This window comes from Ceratotherium simum, chromosome 36 (genome assembly GCF_057802395.1).
Source record: "Ceratotherium simum simum isolate JZ-2026a chromosome 36, ASM5780239v1, whole genome shotgun sequence".
NCBI classification, from domain to species: Eukaryota; Metazoa; Chordata; class Mammalia; order Perissodactyla; family Rhinocerotidae; genus Ceratotherium; species Ceratotherium simum.
This window is the reverse complement of record NC_141935.1, coordinates 23,113,960-23,131,684: the sequence shown is the minus strand read 5'-3', so window position 1 is coordinate 23,131,684 and position 17,725 is coordinate 23,113,960. Positions and strand designations below refer to the sequence as shown.

At 38.7% G+C, this 17,725-nt stretch overlaps 1 protein-coding gene across 1 annotated transcript in view; it reads right to left on the bottom strand.

The window, feature by feature from the left end:
• Positions 1–17,725, bottom strand: part of DNAH14 (dynein axonemal heavy chain 14) — a 346,391-nt gene that overhangs the window by 27,082 nt on the left and 301,584 nt on the right. Inside the window, exons 75-77 of the mRNA XM_087424245.1 lie at positions 16,192–16,419; positions 6,142–6,339; positions 1,177–1,367 (exon numbers count right to left, since the gene is read on the bottom strand). Coding sequence (XP_087280371.1) covers positions 1,177–1,367; positions 6,142–6,339; positions 16,192–16,419 — 617 coding nt within the window. The remainder of the gene's footprint in view (positions 1–1,176; positions 1,368–6,141; positions 6,340–16,191; positions 16,420–17,725) is intronic.

The following is a 17,725-nucleotide window of genomic DNA, read 5'->3' as shown; positions in this document are numbered from 1 at the left end:
CAAAGAAATGTAAAATCCAATCTATGAGTACATAGAACTATTAAGTCATGTATAATCAGAATCCAGAAAATATAAGAAAATTTAAGATCATCATATTTATTTGTTTAATTATTAGATTTATAAGAATTATTGAAAGAATTGAGAAGGTTTGACAGTCAGATAGTTGAAGTATATTAACTTTATAATAAATATTAATATATTTGAAAGTGTTTAATTAGGTTTGTAAATGGAAACAAACAGCATTCAAAGACCTTTTTAAAGTGATTGTTAAAATTTGTTAGACTTACAAATTGAAAAATTAGATTTCTAAGCTGAACATAAATGAATAAGGAACTCATATTCTTAGAACAGCCCTCTTAGGTAGATACTATTACTATCTCTGATTTAAAGCTGATGAACCTGAGATGAAAAGACTTGCTTGACTTCCCCAAGTTCACCAAGTCAAGTGATGGAGGTTGGATTTGAACCCAGGCGTAGCGAGGAAGGCAGAGAGGCAGAGGTGTGTCTGTGTGTTAACAATTTCCTGAACAGATAAGAACGGGCACCCTAGGGGATGTTTGAAATAGCGGGAACACACTTTCTTGGGGAGGGAAGAATGGGATTATCCCTTTGGCAATCAAGCCATTGAGAGTTTAAGCCATGTAGTTCTGGTGTTAGTGAACCTGATCTTATGTTATGCTCACAGGCTGAGGAGGCCTGAGAATCTGGGTTATATGTGTTACACCATTTAAACCTCACGATAGCCTTGATGGGTAGGCAGATATTATCTCCATTTACGGACAAGCAGGATAAGGATATTGAGGCAGTGTGGCCTTGGATACAGAGCTAATAGGAGGGATAATCAACACAGGCCTCTAAAAGCAAGGCTAGCTCCTCTTGATGAAACTGTTGTTTTTTCCCGTCCTATAGAAGTAAAGATGACATTTCACATTAAACAAATTCAGTTTCAAAATACTACTTACCAGGTACCATTCAAGAACTTACTCAACAAAGATTGATTGAGTTCCTACTATATGTTTGGTAATTATATATCTATCTGTGTGAATGTGTGTGTATACTTGCTTCTGTGTCAGTTGGAGAATTTAGTTTAATATTTTTCCATAAGTTGTATACCATATATCTTCAAATGAATACTTAATAGTTTTCAACTAACTACTTTTCCTAGTGAGCTCTTACCTGATCACGAGGTTGGTAGTGGTAGTTCTTGGTTGCATGGCAATGAGACTGTCGATGAACTTCTGGCCCTGGACCTCCCGGCAGGCCCTTGTGGCCTCAGGGTGCAATCCTAAGAGCTCAGGAGGGTCCTCCTCAGGTAAGGACTGGATAATGTGTATGTAATCCCTTATGCTGGCAGATTCTGTCACTGGCTGACATACCTGAAAATTTAAAAACAGTTTTTTCCTAGTGAGATCTCTATTTTCAGTAACGCATGAAGACAATATTTCCCCATGAAATTTTACACAGAAGGCTCTTCTTATTTGTAGGTGGTATATTCTAGACACTTCTATCAAAAGTTACATCTGAGACCACCGTATTGTAAAGTGCAGTTAGATGATACGCACACATAACTTCTCATTGGGAAAAGAGAGAAAGGGGAAAAAAAACCACTTTAAAGTCTAGGGTCATTCTGACTACGTGTTGCCTCAGTGAACTATACCCATAGATAATGGATGCAATCAGGCTTTAACAAATCATTTTACTTTGGTAAAACCTATAGAAGGAATGTGAGAATGATCTTAAGAATAAATGACCAGGGGCCGGCCCTGTGGCTTAGTGGTTAAGTGCGCGTGCTCCGCTACTGGTGGCCCGGGTTCGGATCCCGGGCGTGCACCGACCCACTGTTCGTCTGGCCATGCTGAGGCGGCGTCCCACATACAGCAACCAGCAGGATGTGCAACTATAATGTACAACTATCTACTGGGGCTTTGGGGAGAAAAAGGGGAAAAAAAAGGAGGAGGACTGGCAATAGATGTTAGCTCAGCGCCAGTCTTCCTCAGCAAAAAGAGGAGGATTGGCACGGCTGTTAGCTCAGGGCTGATCTTCCTCACCCAAAAAAAAAAAAAAAAAAAAGAATAAATGACCAATGAGGGGGTGGGGGATGGGCGAAATGAGTGAATGTGGTCACAAGATACAAACTTCCAGTTATAAAATAAATAAATAAAAAAAATAATAAAATAGATTAAAAAGCTATTTAATGGGAAAAAAAGATCTCTTCCTGTTTACCAGCTGTATCTTCCTGTTCATTACTGACTGGATAAAGGCTCTATAAGGAGAGCAGCAGTTCCTTTGACTAATCCCCAGGGTCACATCTAATTAGGAGAAAATGTGCCTTCAAAAACCTATTAAGTGATAATGATGAACGTGGCTGTGCTGGTTAAAAATACGCCCACAAGTTCTTTGACATACATCCCTTCAAAAGACAGAGACTAATTCTCTTCTTGAAGGGAGGCTGGCTGAATGACTTACTTTTACTGAACAGAAACAAAGTGGAAGGGATGGTGTGTGACCTTGGAGACCAGGTCATAAGGGCATCGAAGCTTCTTTCCTCTGTTTTGGTTTACTTACTCTGGAGGGTGCCAGTTGCCATGTTTTGAGGTTGCTCAAGCAGCCCTGTGGTCTCAAATGCTGAGGCTCTGAGGCTTCTGGCCAACAGTCATGTAAGTGAGCATGAAAGTGGATCCTCCTGCCCCAGTTAAGCCTTCACGATGGCAGCCCCAGCTTACACCTTGATTGTAACCTTATGAGAAACCCTGAGCCAGAACAATGCAGCTAAGCGGTCCCCAGGATATGTGTTGGTGCAGTTTTTGTTTATTGGAGTAGATTATAAATTGATTCACAAGAAACCCACAACGTTTAAAAATGAATTGTATCAGCTTGGATCGAAAGGGACAGAGACAGTAAAACATGAAGAGAGGACTTTGGATCCCTGTACAACTATAGACGGGAAGGAGCTGAGAAAACTATTAAGCTGGAAACATGGGCTACTTTTTATAGAACCGGAAGGATAACTCAGAGAGTGGAACCAAGAGCCCAGTGGATGGAGACAAGAGCCTCCGAGTCCTCCCAGGAAGTAAGACTGAGTCCTAAGCAAGGAACTGTCAACATTTACCCAATTGGATTTCAGAATTTCTATGGACTAGCGACTGCTATGTGCTTTCCATTTCCCCCTCTTTGAAGGGAAATGTCTATAGAGGCTCAGCTTCCTGGGCCTCTCCCATCATTGCGTGTGACGTATGTGGTGGTTGGGGCCGATCACTTCTCTTTTTAATTCACAGATCTTCATATGGAGAGGAACCGCTTAGGGAGTTACACCCACGGAGCTGCACCCAACGAGCCTCATGTGCTCCAGCACCTCACAAGATCCTCCAGCATCTTAATGCTGCAATGGATGAGGACTCTGCAGGGGTCTGGGGAGGGGGTGCAGGTATGTTGCATATGGAAAGGATGTAAAACATTTACGGCCAGAGAGTGGATTTGGGAAGTTTTAAAACATTGCCCCCAAATTATTTAACTCTCCTCCCATCAATCTGATTCTGCAGCTGCTTGGCTAATAGAATACAGGACAGAATAAAGGTTCTGTGCCAGTTTCTGGCTCTAGGCCTTAAGTGCTAAAGAAAAAAAAAAAAAGAAAGAATGATCACTGACAAAGAACAGAAATGCCTTGCTCATGTGGCCAGGAAAGTGGTTAGCGGTGGCTGTCTTGACACCTTTGAGGAAAGCATTGGCAAATTAGTGAGGACCACAGGGAAACATCAAATAACAAACAGAGTCACTGCTAAAAAAAATTATATCTGCAGAAGCTAAGATTATGACAAGAAACAGGAAAAGCTGGCAAGTTGGAAGTGTCATAAAATTGCCAGTGTTTAAAGCAACTAAATAATTGAAATACGTGATTTCAGAACACAATTCTGTAGTCTGATATAATTCTGCCAACGGAATTGTATGCTGTATGTTACTGTACACCTTATTCACTTGTGCACACTGAATGTAACAGTCTGTACACAAAAACCAGGCACACTGTACTTTTTTGGCAATTTAAAAGATTTTCAAGGGTAATTTTATCTTAAGGGCTGATTTTTGACTGTAAAAAAATGCTATTTTAAACCGTTTTTTTAATGGCAATCTTAAAAAAAAAAAACTCATAGCTTTTCCTGTCCAGCAAATAATGTATAAAGGATATAATTTAATGTCTTCTTGTTGACTCAGGGTCATCAACACAGCCTATTACTATCCATTCCATAAGCGCCTTACAAATGAATCTCCCTAAAGTATCACTTTTACGTTTCGTCTATCCATCCATACTCTCAAGGCCCTCCACAGACGACCTAGAGATGACCTCTGTTCTCTCCATTATACCAGGCCCACACCCAACTTACAATGATCAACCAGACAGCATGATCTTCCTTCTCATCTTCCATTCACCTTTCTTATGGTGAGAAATTCCCACCTATCAAAACTGATGTCAAGTCCTCCCTCCATAATCTAAGGTAGGTGTTCTGCAGAATTCTTTCCTCTGCTAGCAACCATCTCCCAGGGGCACAACTGCTGGTGTATAACCTGGAGTTTTTTGCTCCACAAAGGTAGAGGCCTGGATGGAGGCTAGACACTAAGTAGAGAGAGGACCAGAGAAGAGGCAGAGATTCATCTTGAGTGCTTGGGGTAGGGGCAAAATTCTTGAATCCCAGCTCTCCTTACTAGTTGTATGAGCTTGCACCCTGAGAACCTCAGTTTCCTCATCTGTAGACTGGGAATGACATCTGCTTCACATGGTTGTTTCGAGCATTAAATGAGAAATATATATAAATTGACCAGCATGGGATAGTGGATCAATAAATGTTAGGGTGCTTCTGCTTCCTTGTGCTTTGTATTTTGTACTCTAGTCTCCCAGAGGGCATGAACCATTTCTTTATCATTCTTTCTATTTACCGTCCGGCATAATGCTATATTTAATAGAGCAGACTCCAGGTTAGAGTGTTGAGGTAGGACTTGACAGCAGGTTTGATGGGTGGGAATTTGCATAGCAGAGGTGAATGGAAGATGAGAAGGAAGACCATGCTGTCTGGTTGATGGAAGTAAGTTGGGTGTGGGTGTGGTATAATGGAGGGAACAGAGATTATCTCCAGGTGGTCTGTGGAGGGCCCTGAGAGGATGGATGTATGATAGATGAAATGGTAATTAATAGAGTAATGGTAAATTACTTTTGTAATACTGAAAGTTAGTAAAAGCCATTAAAAATGAATATTAAAATTTATTTAAATACAGACTTTAAATAATGCAGCAATATTTAGTTAAAAATAAAGAAGATATACAGATGTCCAACAGGCACATTAAAAAATATTCAATGTCACTAATTATTAGGGAAATGCAAATCAAAACAACAATGAGATATCACCTCACACGGGTCAGAATGGCTATAATTACCAAGACAAAAAACAACAAATGTTGGAGAGGATGTGAAGAAAAGGGAACCCTCATGCACTGATGGTGGGAATGCAAACTGGTGCAGCCTCTGTGGAAAACAGTACGGAGAGTCCTCAAAAAATTAAAAACAGAAACATCATATGATCCAGCTATCCCAGTACTGGGCATTTATGCAAAGAACTTTAAATCAATGATCCAAAGAGATCCATGCACCCCTATGTTCATTGTAGCATTCTTCACAGTAGCCAAGATGTGGAAGCAACTCAAGTGCCTATCAACTGATAATTGGATAAAGAAGATGTGGTATATATATACAATGGAATACTACTCAGCCATAAAAAAAGACAAAATAGTCCCATTTGTAACCACATGGATGGACCCTGAGGGTATGATGTTAACTGAAATAAGCCAGACAGAGAAAGACAAATACTGCATGATTTCACTCACATGTGGAGTATAACAAATACACGGACAAAGAGAACAGATTAGTGGTTACCAGAGGGGCAGGGGGTAGGGGGGTGGGTGAAAGGGGTAAAGGGACACATATGTGTGGTGATGGACAATAATTAGACTACTTGGGATGACCATGATGAAGTCTACTCAGAAAATGAGAAACAATAATGTACAGCTGAATTTTCACAATGTTATAAACCATTATTACCTCAATAAAGTTACTAGGGAAAAAAAAAAGTAAGGGAAGAAAATAAATTCCTTCCTTACCTCATCACTAGAGAAACTGAAGTCCTCTCTCAGCATTTCAGGATTACAAAATTTGTAGAGCAGGGTGTTCAAACATCGCCTGTCCCACTTGTCAGCCACCCGGCCACCGTAGATCACTTCCCCCAACAGGTAGCGCAGTGTCGGCCACGGGATATCAGACTGTGCGTCCAGGACATTTTTCAACACCTTTATGGCAACCTTGAGAAAATCCACTAGTTTTTATTATTTCAGCATGTGTTTTCAGCTTACTTGGATGTTGTAACATAAAATCAACAACTCTCAAATAGCTACATATATTTTCTCTTTAGAAATATATGGAAATAGCAAGAGGAATAAAAATATAGGATACACATTTTTGTCTATTAATTCTTTTTTGTTGCTGTTGAACAAACATTGAACTACTTTATTATTATTATTATTATTATTTTTTGTGAGGAAGATCAGCCCTGAGCTAACATCCATGCTAATCCTCCTCTTTTTGCTGAGGAAGACCGGCTCTGAGCTAACATCTATTGCCAATCCTCCTCCCTTTTTTTCCCCCAAAGCCCCAGTAGATAGTTGTATGTCATAGGTGCACATCCTTCTAGTTGCTGTATGTGGGACGCGGCCTCAGCATGGCGGGAGAAGCAGTGCGTTGGTGCGCGCCAGGGATCCGAACCAGGGCCGCCAGCAGCGGAGTGCGCGCACTTAACCACTAAGCCATGGGGCCGGCCCTATTATTATTATTATTATTTTGAACAGACAAAACAATCATGTGGTACTGAATTCAGAAGGTCCAAAAGGATAAACAAGGGCAAGTAAGTTATCTCCCCCTCTCTACTCTAGCCATCAGAGCCCCTCCCTGAGGCCACCACTGTTAGCAATTTCGTGGGTACCCTCAAACAGATATTCTATGTAATTATATGTACATAAATTGATTCCATTCCTCCATCTTTCCCTCCTTATCTCTCTTCCTCTCCCTCTCTTCCTTTCCACTCTCCCTCTGTCCTTCAACTATCTCTCATCTCTCTCTGCCTACCTCTCTTCCGTCTTTTTTTTCTGTTTTCCTTTCTTCCAAAAATGCTAGTTTAGCATACACACTGTCCTGCAATGGGCAATATATCTTGGCTGTCATCGTTCAATGGCTGTAACAACTCATATTTCCATTAAAAGTGAGTGAAAGGATTCTTTGTCACTGTTCTCTCGTTGCTGTCATCATAGGAGATGTTGGTTTACTTAATTTTTGCCAGTCTGATGGGTGGTACTTTCCTGTTAGTTTAACTTGCATTTCACCTGATACTGATTATTTTGAGCATTTTATGTCTTTTGGTCAAGATTTGATCTTCTGTACATTACCTATTTTTCCTTTGGATTGTCTTTTTCTTGTTCATATGTAAGAGCTCTTTGTATATTATAGATATTAACTCTTTGTCAGTCATTTGCATTGCAAATATTATCCTAAATCTGTGATTTGTCTGTTGACTTTATTTTGTCACCATTTGCCATATAAAAGTTTTTATAATGAAATATGCCTATCTTTTATAGTTCTGGGTTTCCAATTTTGCTGAAGTTGTCCCTCCCTCCAGGATTGTGTACATAATCTCCTAGATTTAGGTTTTTGTTTTTTCTTTTGCTGAGGGAGATTTGCCCTGAGCTAACACCTGTGCCAACCTTCCTCTATTTTGTATGTGGGATGCCGCCACAGCATGGCTGATGAGTGGTGTAGGTCCATGCCCAGGAGCCAAACCTGGGCTGCCACAGCAGCGCACCTTGAACTTAACCACTAGGCCACAGGGCCGGCCCTTAGATTTAGTTTTAAAGATTTGTATTGTTTTATGATACCTTTAAATCTTACTCCATTCTGGAATTTATTTTTGTACATGGTATAAGATAAAGGGCCAAAGTAATTTTCTCCCAGCTGGATGGCCAATTGTGCCAGTATCATTTACTTTTTAAAAAAATACCTCTTTACTGAGTTAAAATACTTTCTATGTCAAATCTTAAAATTTCAGATAAACTCAGATCAATTTCTGCATTCTCCATTATGTCCCACTGATTTATTGTCTACTTCTGCCAAACAATATTGATTTTAGTATAGTGATTTTTATTTATTTATTTATTTATTTTGGTGAGGAAGATTGGCCCTGAGCTAACATCTGTGCCCATCTTCCTCTGTTTTGTATATGGGATGCTGCCACAGCATGGCTTGATGAGCTGTGCACAGGTCCGTGCCTGGGATCCAAACCCGTGAACCCCAGGCCACCAAAGCCGAGCACATGAACTTAACCACTATGCCACTGGGCTGGCCCCTATAGTGATTTTTAGTATGTTTTGATATCTAGTGATGGAAGATTCCTGCAGTATTTTTATTTTTTGAACATTTCTGGCTTTTTCTTCGTCATCTCTTCTTCACGTGCATTTTATCAATTTCAAAATCTTCCTAACAGGATTCTAATTGGAATTGCATTAAATTTGATCAGTAATTTTGGAAGAATAGGTAGTTTATGAGATGGGAAGTCTTCCCGTCTAAGAACATGGAGTGTATTTATTTAGAGAAGGCAGGATTTAAAAAAAGGAATCACTTTAGGTGCATTGTTAGATTATTTGAGATTTTTCTTGTTTGTTGAGATAGGCCGGTATTGCTATAAACTTCCCTCTTAGAACTGCTTTTGCTATAATCTATGCAGAAATAGAAGTATAATGACGTACACCTGAAATTTATACAATGTTATAAACCAATGTTACTGCAATAAACAAAAAATTAAAAAAAAAAATTAAAAAAAAAGGAATCAGACTGCCACTTAGTGTAACTTGGGCAAGTTTCTTAAGTGTCCTGTGCCTTTATTTCCTTATCTATAAAATGAGGATAATTAGTGTATTTACCTCATAACATTGTTGTGAGAATTAAATGATTCATATAAAGCAATCAGAACATTTTAAGCTCTCAACAAGTGTTATTCTTCTTTTTTCCTCCTAATTTATACTATTCTTTATCTAGGACACATACGTTTCTTGTTCAATTTGTCCCTGAATATTTAAAAACTTTTAATTGGAGTGTGAACACTTCCATTTCTAGGTGTTTATTGCTAGGGAAAAGTTTTTGGTTTTTAGATGTTTATAGTTTTATCCAGTTACTTTACCAAATTCTCTAATTACTTCTACTGGGTTTTTTTTTTTAAACTAGACTTTTAGGTTTTCTAGATATACAATTATATCTAGAAAGATATATATATATCTTATATATAGTTTTTTCCTCTCTTTTACAGCATTAACATGAATTACGTATTTTCTTATCTCATTGCATTTACTAGAACTTTGAAGGCAATGTTGAATGATAATGGTGATAATAGGCATCCCTGTCTGATTCTTGATTTTATTTGAAACAATTTCAGTGTTTGGCTATTTAGAATAGTATACACTGTATTTTTTTGGTAGTCGTTTTCATATTTAAGCAGTTCCTTTTAATTCTACATTTTAGAGTTCTTATTAGGAATGGTGCCTAATTCATAATAAAAGCCTCTTCTACATCTATTGATATGATCATATGAACTAAGATTATAGATTTCTAGATATTGAGCCATTCTTGCATTCTTGGAATAAAACCTACTTCATCAAAGTGTATTATTCTTTTGATTCATTGCTGAAACCTGTTAATAATTTATATAGAATATTTACACCATCCTAAGTGAAATTAGCTTATAGTTCTTATGTATAAGAACTTATAGTTCTTGTGTATATTTTATTTATCAGGTATTCATATTACAATTACGTTGTTTTCATAAAATGAATTGGGGAGATTGCCATCTTTTTTTCTAAGGTTTGGAATAGTTTAAATAATGTTACTATACCTGTTTTTTACAGTTCAGAGTGAACTAAGCTATGAAACTATTTTGTTCTGGTGTAATTTGTAATATCCCTTATGACAATTGGCCTACTCATAATTTCCATTTCTTTTTCAGTCAATTTTGATAATTCATATTTTCTGGGAAATCATCAGCTTCATCTAGATTTTCAAACTTTATTTGTCTTATCAAAAACCAATTTTGGGGGCTGGCCCTATGGCTTAGCGGTTAAATGCGCGCGCGGTCCGCTGCTGGCAGCCCGGGTTTGGATCCCGGGCGTGCACCGAGGCCCCGCTTCTCCGGCCATGCTGAGGCCACGTCCCACATACAGCAACCAGAAGGATGTGCAGCTATGACATACAACTATCTATTGGGGCTTTGGGGGGAGAAATAAATAAATAAATAAAATTATTAAAAAACAAACAAAAAACCCAAAAAAACCCCCAATTTTTGTATTTATTTTTCCTTTCTACTATTTTTTGAATATTATTTCATTAATATTAAAATTATACTTATTCTTTTATTTCCTCTTGTTTTTTTCTAATTTATTAATATGAATATTAATTTCCTCCATTTCTTCTTCAATAATGAAGATATTGAAGGCCATAGGTATTTTTTTTTTTCTGAGCATAGTTTTTGTATTATCACATCACTTTTGGTATGAAGTAGTCTCATTTCCCCTGTGTTTGAGATATTTTGTGATTTCCCTTTCTAGATTCATGTTTCTTAATTTCCAACTTAAGACTTTTTTGGGTCAAATTTTTATTATTTACTAGATTATGATCAGAGAACATGACCCATAAAATCATTAAAGATTTTTGTTTGTGGCCAAGTTCATGAGTTTTGGAACAGTTCCTTAGATATATGAAAAAGTATGTGCTGTCTACCGGAGGGATGTTAGGCTCTATAGACATCTGTTAATCAAGTTTGTTCATTATATAATTGTATTGTCTGTCTTATTTTTGCTTATTAAAGCTATCTAATTCTGAAAGAGACTTTTAAAAATCGTCCACAATAATTACATATGAATATACATGTATGTAACGTATGTGTTCATGTCTATATGTGTGTCTAAATATACACACATACATATATGTATACATATGTTACAGTATGCTATTGTCTATAAACATGGAGACCATACAGTGTCACGGCTGAGAGCAGCAACTCTGAAGCTAGACTGCCTATGTTTGAATTGTGTCTGTTCTGCTTACTAATCGGGCAAATTACTTAACCTCTCTGTATTCAATTGTAAAATGAGGATAATACTCCCTTCTTGACAGGGTTGTTGTGAGGTTTAAGTTAATGTGTAAAATACTTAAAACCATGCCTGAGAGGGAGCAATCTATAAAAGTTAACTATTTTCATGACTGTTATATCTTCATAAAGTGTTTCTCTTTCTACTATTTGGTGCTTTTTCAGATTAGCTTCCATCTTGTCTGATATTAATATTGCCATTCCTGCTTTTTTGCTGTTTTTGTTTTCCTGGTAGTTTCAAGCTTTCTCCACTAATTTAAGCATTTTTCTTATAAATTGCATTTTTCTCTTAATGAGAGAATGCAGTTAATTTCCATTTCATATAATACTTGATAATATTCCTTCCTTATTGCTTTATGTTATTATTTCTTTTACTTTGTTGTTTCTCTCCCTCCCTCTTATTTTTGATAGTTTGACCAATTTGTTCTTTTTCTTTTTCTTCTTTGTCACTTTTCCATTTTGTCAGTGTTTCCTTTACAGATTTCCTTTCCTTTCCTTGAATTCATATTAAAATAATGTTTCTTTTTCCAAATGAAAAGAAGGTATCAATTATTTCTTCACCCAAGTGTTCCATTTCCCCATTTCTTCCTCTGCCCTCCCTAAACTTAGGGCTAGTGATAAGGTGGAACATTCAGAAACCTTCTACTTCCCTGCTCTCCTCACATGAAAACTTGGGAAGGCTCTTCCTCTCCTCCCTCCACTTACACGTCCCCCGCCACTCCAACTCCTGGGGTTTGGTGAGATACTTTGGTATTTTCAGCTTAAGACTATTAGGGGAATTTTTCTTGTAGTGAGACTCTTCCTTTTAAATAATCTATATTTAGCACTTAGACTACTCACCCTCCACAGTTTATTATTATCCATTTAGATTTAACAAAGTACTACAAGGCTTAACAACATACTGCTCACCAGTTTCCACTTCCTTTCATTTTTCTTTACTTTGGGTCTCTGTTCTGATACATTTATGCATAGTTACAGATCTTACTTAAGCATTTCCCATAGATAGAGAACATGAGTTCTATATGATTAAATCCTTGCTGATAGGCAAATGTCCTTCTTTTGCTTTGATAGGGTGAATGACATCTTGCCTGGGAGCAAGATTCTTAGACTATAGTCTTCGTCTCTCAGGTTCTCTAGATGTTATTACGTTATCTTCTAGCCAGGGATGTAGATGACAAGTCTAATGTCATCATTGTTATTTTATAACTTGTCCTAGAAGCTTGGAGTTCAGGAATTTTCCAGCTTATGTCCAAATTATGTCTTTACAAGCACTGAGTCAGTGGTTGTAAAGCCTGAATCAGTGAGATTTTCAATTTTCAAACTCAAATGTGTCATCAGTTCAGGGAAAATAAAACAGCTTTCTTCTTTGTTTTTCTCTGTCTATTCCATTTTCTCCTCAGGAATTCATATCATCTGAATATTAGGTTACCCTTCAAACATCTTAATTTTTGCCTCATGATTTCCATCTTTTTGTAACTTTCTTCCCATGCTTGGGTTATTCATTCTATTTTTGATTTTTCCAGCCATTAACTCAAGTTTCAACCATGACCATTCTTTCCTTCAGTTCATCTATCCCATTTTTTTTTTTAGTTCAAACATCATGGTGTGTGTTTACAGCTCCAGTTTCTTGACTATAACGCATGGAGCCTATGCACTAATTCACTCCTCTTGCCATACATGTGGAAATGAACCATGCCAGAACACAACGAGACTTGCCCTTTTTATTTTGTGAAAGGGAATAATCTTTGGAGATTATTTATAATCCTAAATGGAGCTGTTAAGACAAAAAGAAAAACTCCAAACTTTGGAAATAGGCAAAAGGAAGACCACATATCTTGGTAATGTCATATTGGAGCGCTGTCTAACATGCTCATTCATGGATTATCAAATGCTCCAGGAGAATCTACTTTTGTTTTGACTTACTATTGATTAGAGCCCTTTAAAACTCTGTCAGAGTAGACGCTAACTTATGGAAAACTGAGAGCCCTGTATATAATTCCTTCTGATGACACTGCAAATGAATTTTGTTATGTAGAAATACACATGGTTCTGGCTCATAAAGGAAATCACACCCCAAAGGTTACGTGTTATTGCCTATAGGGCATTTAGCAGTTTTGTATGTAATTTAGCAGTCACATTTCATGCCTATTTCTTTCCGTAACTATAAATACTTCTGCTCTCCTATACTTTTAAAAATCAGGTTTGCCATCCTGCTGCTTCTTCCATCAGTGAGTTAAAACAATCTTTGATACATGCTCACTTAAAAAAATCCAATGTGTGACAGGTGTATGTGCATGAGCTATCATATCCTTACAGGGTCTTATAATTTCTATTTCTTATGTTCTTTCTCTCTTTGGCTACTGGATCACATTAGATATGTTACTTTTCTTGGTCTTGTCATTGGGGCTCAGATCCAGGTTTTGGGGAGCTTGCATCTAGTGGAAGTAGCTCTACATCTGGTGGAAGATATGTTGATGTTTAGTCCTACGGACTAGCAGATATGGCCGGTCAGATTGCCAGCCCCTTGAGGAAACTCTCTCCAAATTGCCTGACGTTGAGCTGGCTGGGATTGGGACACCTCCTAGTGGGAGGAGCTATGTCCAAACTCAACTTCCCATTGAGCCAGAAGTTTCCACTTCCTTAACAAGAGGGGCCGTGCATAAACCCAATTTACCACAAAGTTCCAGGGGGCTAGCAGTTGGAATTTCTAGACAAATTTTTGAGCACCAGACACCAAAACTCAGATCACTTGGCACCCAGGCAGTCTCTCTCGCACTGACAAGGCTGCTCTCACATTTGCCACATAAAAAGGGAGAAGAAAGGAGGGGAAGGGTGCCTCTTCTGAAGAACAGCGCCATGATGTAACCAGTGGCTTCTGGCTTAAGCAGGCCTCTCTGCAAAAGGCCAAAAGGAGAGCAGCATCCCATGAATTCCAGCCTGTACCAGATGATGGTGCTGGTATTCATCCAAGCTCTCTGCATGACAATGTACCCTCCTAACACCTGGCCTTCCATAATCCTACCATTTATTTCCCTTGTGGGTGGTTTAGTATATATTTAAATATATAGTATAAATATATGTGCAGAAATGAGATCATACTATACATGCTCTGTTATAACCCAATTTTATTAATCAATCCTATAAATGAGACTATCTATTTCTACATCAATAATAATAGGAATTTTTTAGAAGGCTTTTGATATATATTGCCAAGTTGCCTTCCAGACAGTTAGTAACAATTTAATTCCCAGCAGCAGTATAGGATAGTGCCTGCTTCTCTGCATTTTTGTTGTTTATTTGTTTGTTTCAGCCACCGTGGCAGTGAAAGTTGGTATCTCATTGAGGTTTTAATGAACGTTTCCTTGATTACTGCATTAGTCAGGGTTTTTCAGACAAACGGAACCAATAGGATGTATATACATATAGGAGGAGATTTATTGTAAGAATTTGGCTCATGCAATTATGGAGGCTGACAAATCTCAAGATCTGTAGTTGGCAGGGGGAGACCCAGGAGAGCTGATGGTGTCGTTCCTGTCCGAAGGCCAGCAGGCTCAAGACCCCGGAAGAGCAGAACTTCAATTCAAGTCCCAAGGCAGGACAAAAACTAATGTCCTAGCTCAAAGGCAGTCAGGCAGGAGGATTTTCCTTTTTTGTTCTATTCAGTCCTTCAACTGGTTGGATGAGGCCCACCCACATTAGAGAAGACAATCTGCTTTACTCAGTCTATCAAGTTAAATGTTAAGCTCATCCAAAAGTACTCTCACGTAAACACCCAAAATTACGTTTGACCAAATATCTGGGCACCTTGTGGCCCAACAAGTTGACACACAAAATTAACCATCACAATTACTGCTGAAGTTGAACAAATGTTTATGATCTTATTGCCTTTTTGTATTTATATGGTGAATTGCCAGTCCATATTCTTTGCCTATTGGGGTATTTTTCTTTCTCTTATTAATTTACAATCTTCATATAATGAGCATGTTAACCATTTGTCTAAAATATGGTGCAAGTATTTTCCCCCCAATATACTGTTTGTCTTTTGATTAAGCTTTGGGTGAGGTTTGGACAGCAGTGTGCTTGCGCCCAGGGTCCTTGACAAGTCCCAGAGTGGAGCTGCTTTAGAGGATGCTCTGGGTAGGTGCAGACACAGATACCCTGATAGACAGTTGAGCCTGCAGTATGACAGCCTTCTGTGAAAACTGAGACGCCTAACGAAGCCACAGAAGACACGGAAGTGAACCCATCTGGGGTGAGTCTAGGTGACAGATACCCAGAGGCAGAACCAAGATTTTCCTCAGGAAGTTTTTTGGTGTCTACTCTAACATATAAATGAAAGGGTAATCAAGGCGACGTTCTGTGCTGGGAGCACAGTTGCAAGAAAACTAACCGGGGAAAGATTTAAGCAGGTGCTACCGCATATCTGCTTTGCAATAAAGAAAACAGACTGCAATATTAAGCACAAATAGAAGGTTCTATATAGAGAATGGTAAAGAAAGACTATTAAGCTAAGCCGCCCTCCCACTGCCATGGATCTCTTGTTTCAAATGAATAAGTGAAACCAACAAACACTTTGCAGTGACTTACCTGTGCCGGGCACTGTTCTCAGTGCTTTACCTGTGCTCGCTAGTCCGCCTCTTACAAAGCCCTTCAGTAGGTGCTAGCACTTGGCCTCCCCTCTCCCACCCTGCTTTTTTTGGCCTGGAAACTAAGACCCAGAGAGGTTAATTACCTTACCCAATAGATTAAGTACTGGTACAGCTATAAGTGGTGGAGCTGTGATTTGATTGCAGAAAAGCTGGCTTCAAAGTCCACGCTTTTAAATGTTGGCCGTTATTGCCTAGTTACAGAGTTCATTTTCTTACCACCATGAAAAAAACTTAGTGTTTGTGTAGAAACGTACTAGGCTCTTGGTTTGTATCTTACTGTTATCTGTTTGTTGTTATTGTTTATTTTAAGATACCACACTTACCTCCAAGTCTGAAGAACCAAATTTATAAGCAATATTCCAGCCGAATATGCCATAGTTTTTTCTTTCATTGATCAGAGCATTGAAAAAACATAAGCTGAATAAAAGTTTTTTCCACCATGGTCTGCAGTCAGGCTGTTCAAATAGCTCTTCTGTCACCTCTCCACTCCCGGTATATCCGAAGGTCTGAAGTAAGTTACTTTTCAATCCCTGGGGGTTTTCCACGGCAATCTTTAAAACAAGTGTGAGTCAAAACAGCATGTGAGCACAGACGCAGGACTAGGGTTGGGGGCTTTTCTTTGTAGAGCACAGGTAAGAGAACCAGCTCAGAATGGAACTGTTTTCAAGATTTGGTGGCAAGTCAAAAATCTTCTGTTATTCTTTTCCCATTTGAAAACTTCTGTAAAAGGACTGTACCACATTTTCTATTGTTCTAGTTCATGTCTTAAAATGAGAAGTGGAACTTTGTCATTAAGAGCCCTCCAGCTTGCTCTAAGTGTAGAGTTCTGGAAGCACAACATTTTAGAAAGTTTGACGATGAAGAGGGACTGTAGTCTACACTCTGAATGGCAGCTGAGTGGCTGTAACAGAGTCAGGGCTGCACGACCTCAGCTCCAGATATGGGGGCGCCAAACCGTAGAAACAGAGAACTAATGGAACCAACACAAGTATCAGGCATCATTGGTATTAAAAAGGAGAACAATTAATTTAGTGTGTTACTAAATTGTTTTGCTTGCGTTAAAAATCACTTTGGTTGACTTCTTAACTAGGATAATTGAAGTGAGGGCCGGGAGGTGAAGTGGGGAGAGAATGAATCAATTGGAGGGCTTTTCTGGGAATGTGGCTGTTAAGTCTGAAACTGTGAAGGATCTGAAACATTCCCTTACTTGCACAGTTTACATATATATACATACACACACATATATGTAAGTATGTGTGTATATCATATATAAGAATTGTGTGGCTATGTATTTATATGTGTAAATGTGTATAGACATGTATATACGATGTATGTGTGTGTGCATACATGAACATGAGATTTCTGGATCAGAGATCAGACTGGTCACTGATTCACAGAGCAGCTTACGGTGGTTCCCCATGCTCTGATTCCCCACAAGGCGACACAGTGGGAGCCAGACATATCCTGTGTGTCTGAGGTGGGGTTTGTACCACAGGAGTGGGACTCAGATGATGAAACTTGGAGCTTATATAGAATGGCTGGCGTAGCAGCCCCTCCAGAGATAGAGAGAGAGAGACTTTTGCTCTGGAATGGGAACAGATCCTCTCTGGGGAGAGAGAAGGAAGTCTCTACGGGTTTTACAGCCCCTGGAGTGTAAGCAAATGGCTCTGAGTTTTATTACCCTCAGGACGCAAGCAAGTGGCTCCAGGAGACTGAGGACAAGCCTCTCTGGATCTAGCACTTTAGAATGTGAGCAAGCGGCTCTGAAAAGTGCACGGTGGAGGAGATATCCTTTATCTTCTAAGGCATGTTTACCTTTCAAATATCCCTTTATGCGGGTTGCCCGCCATCTTTGCT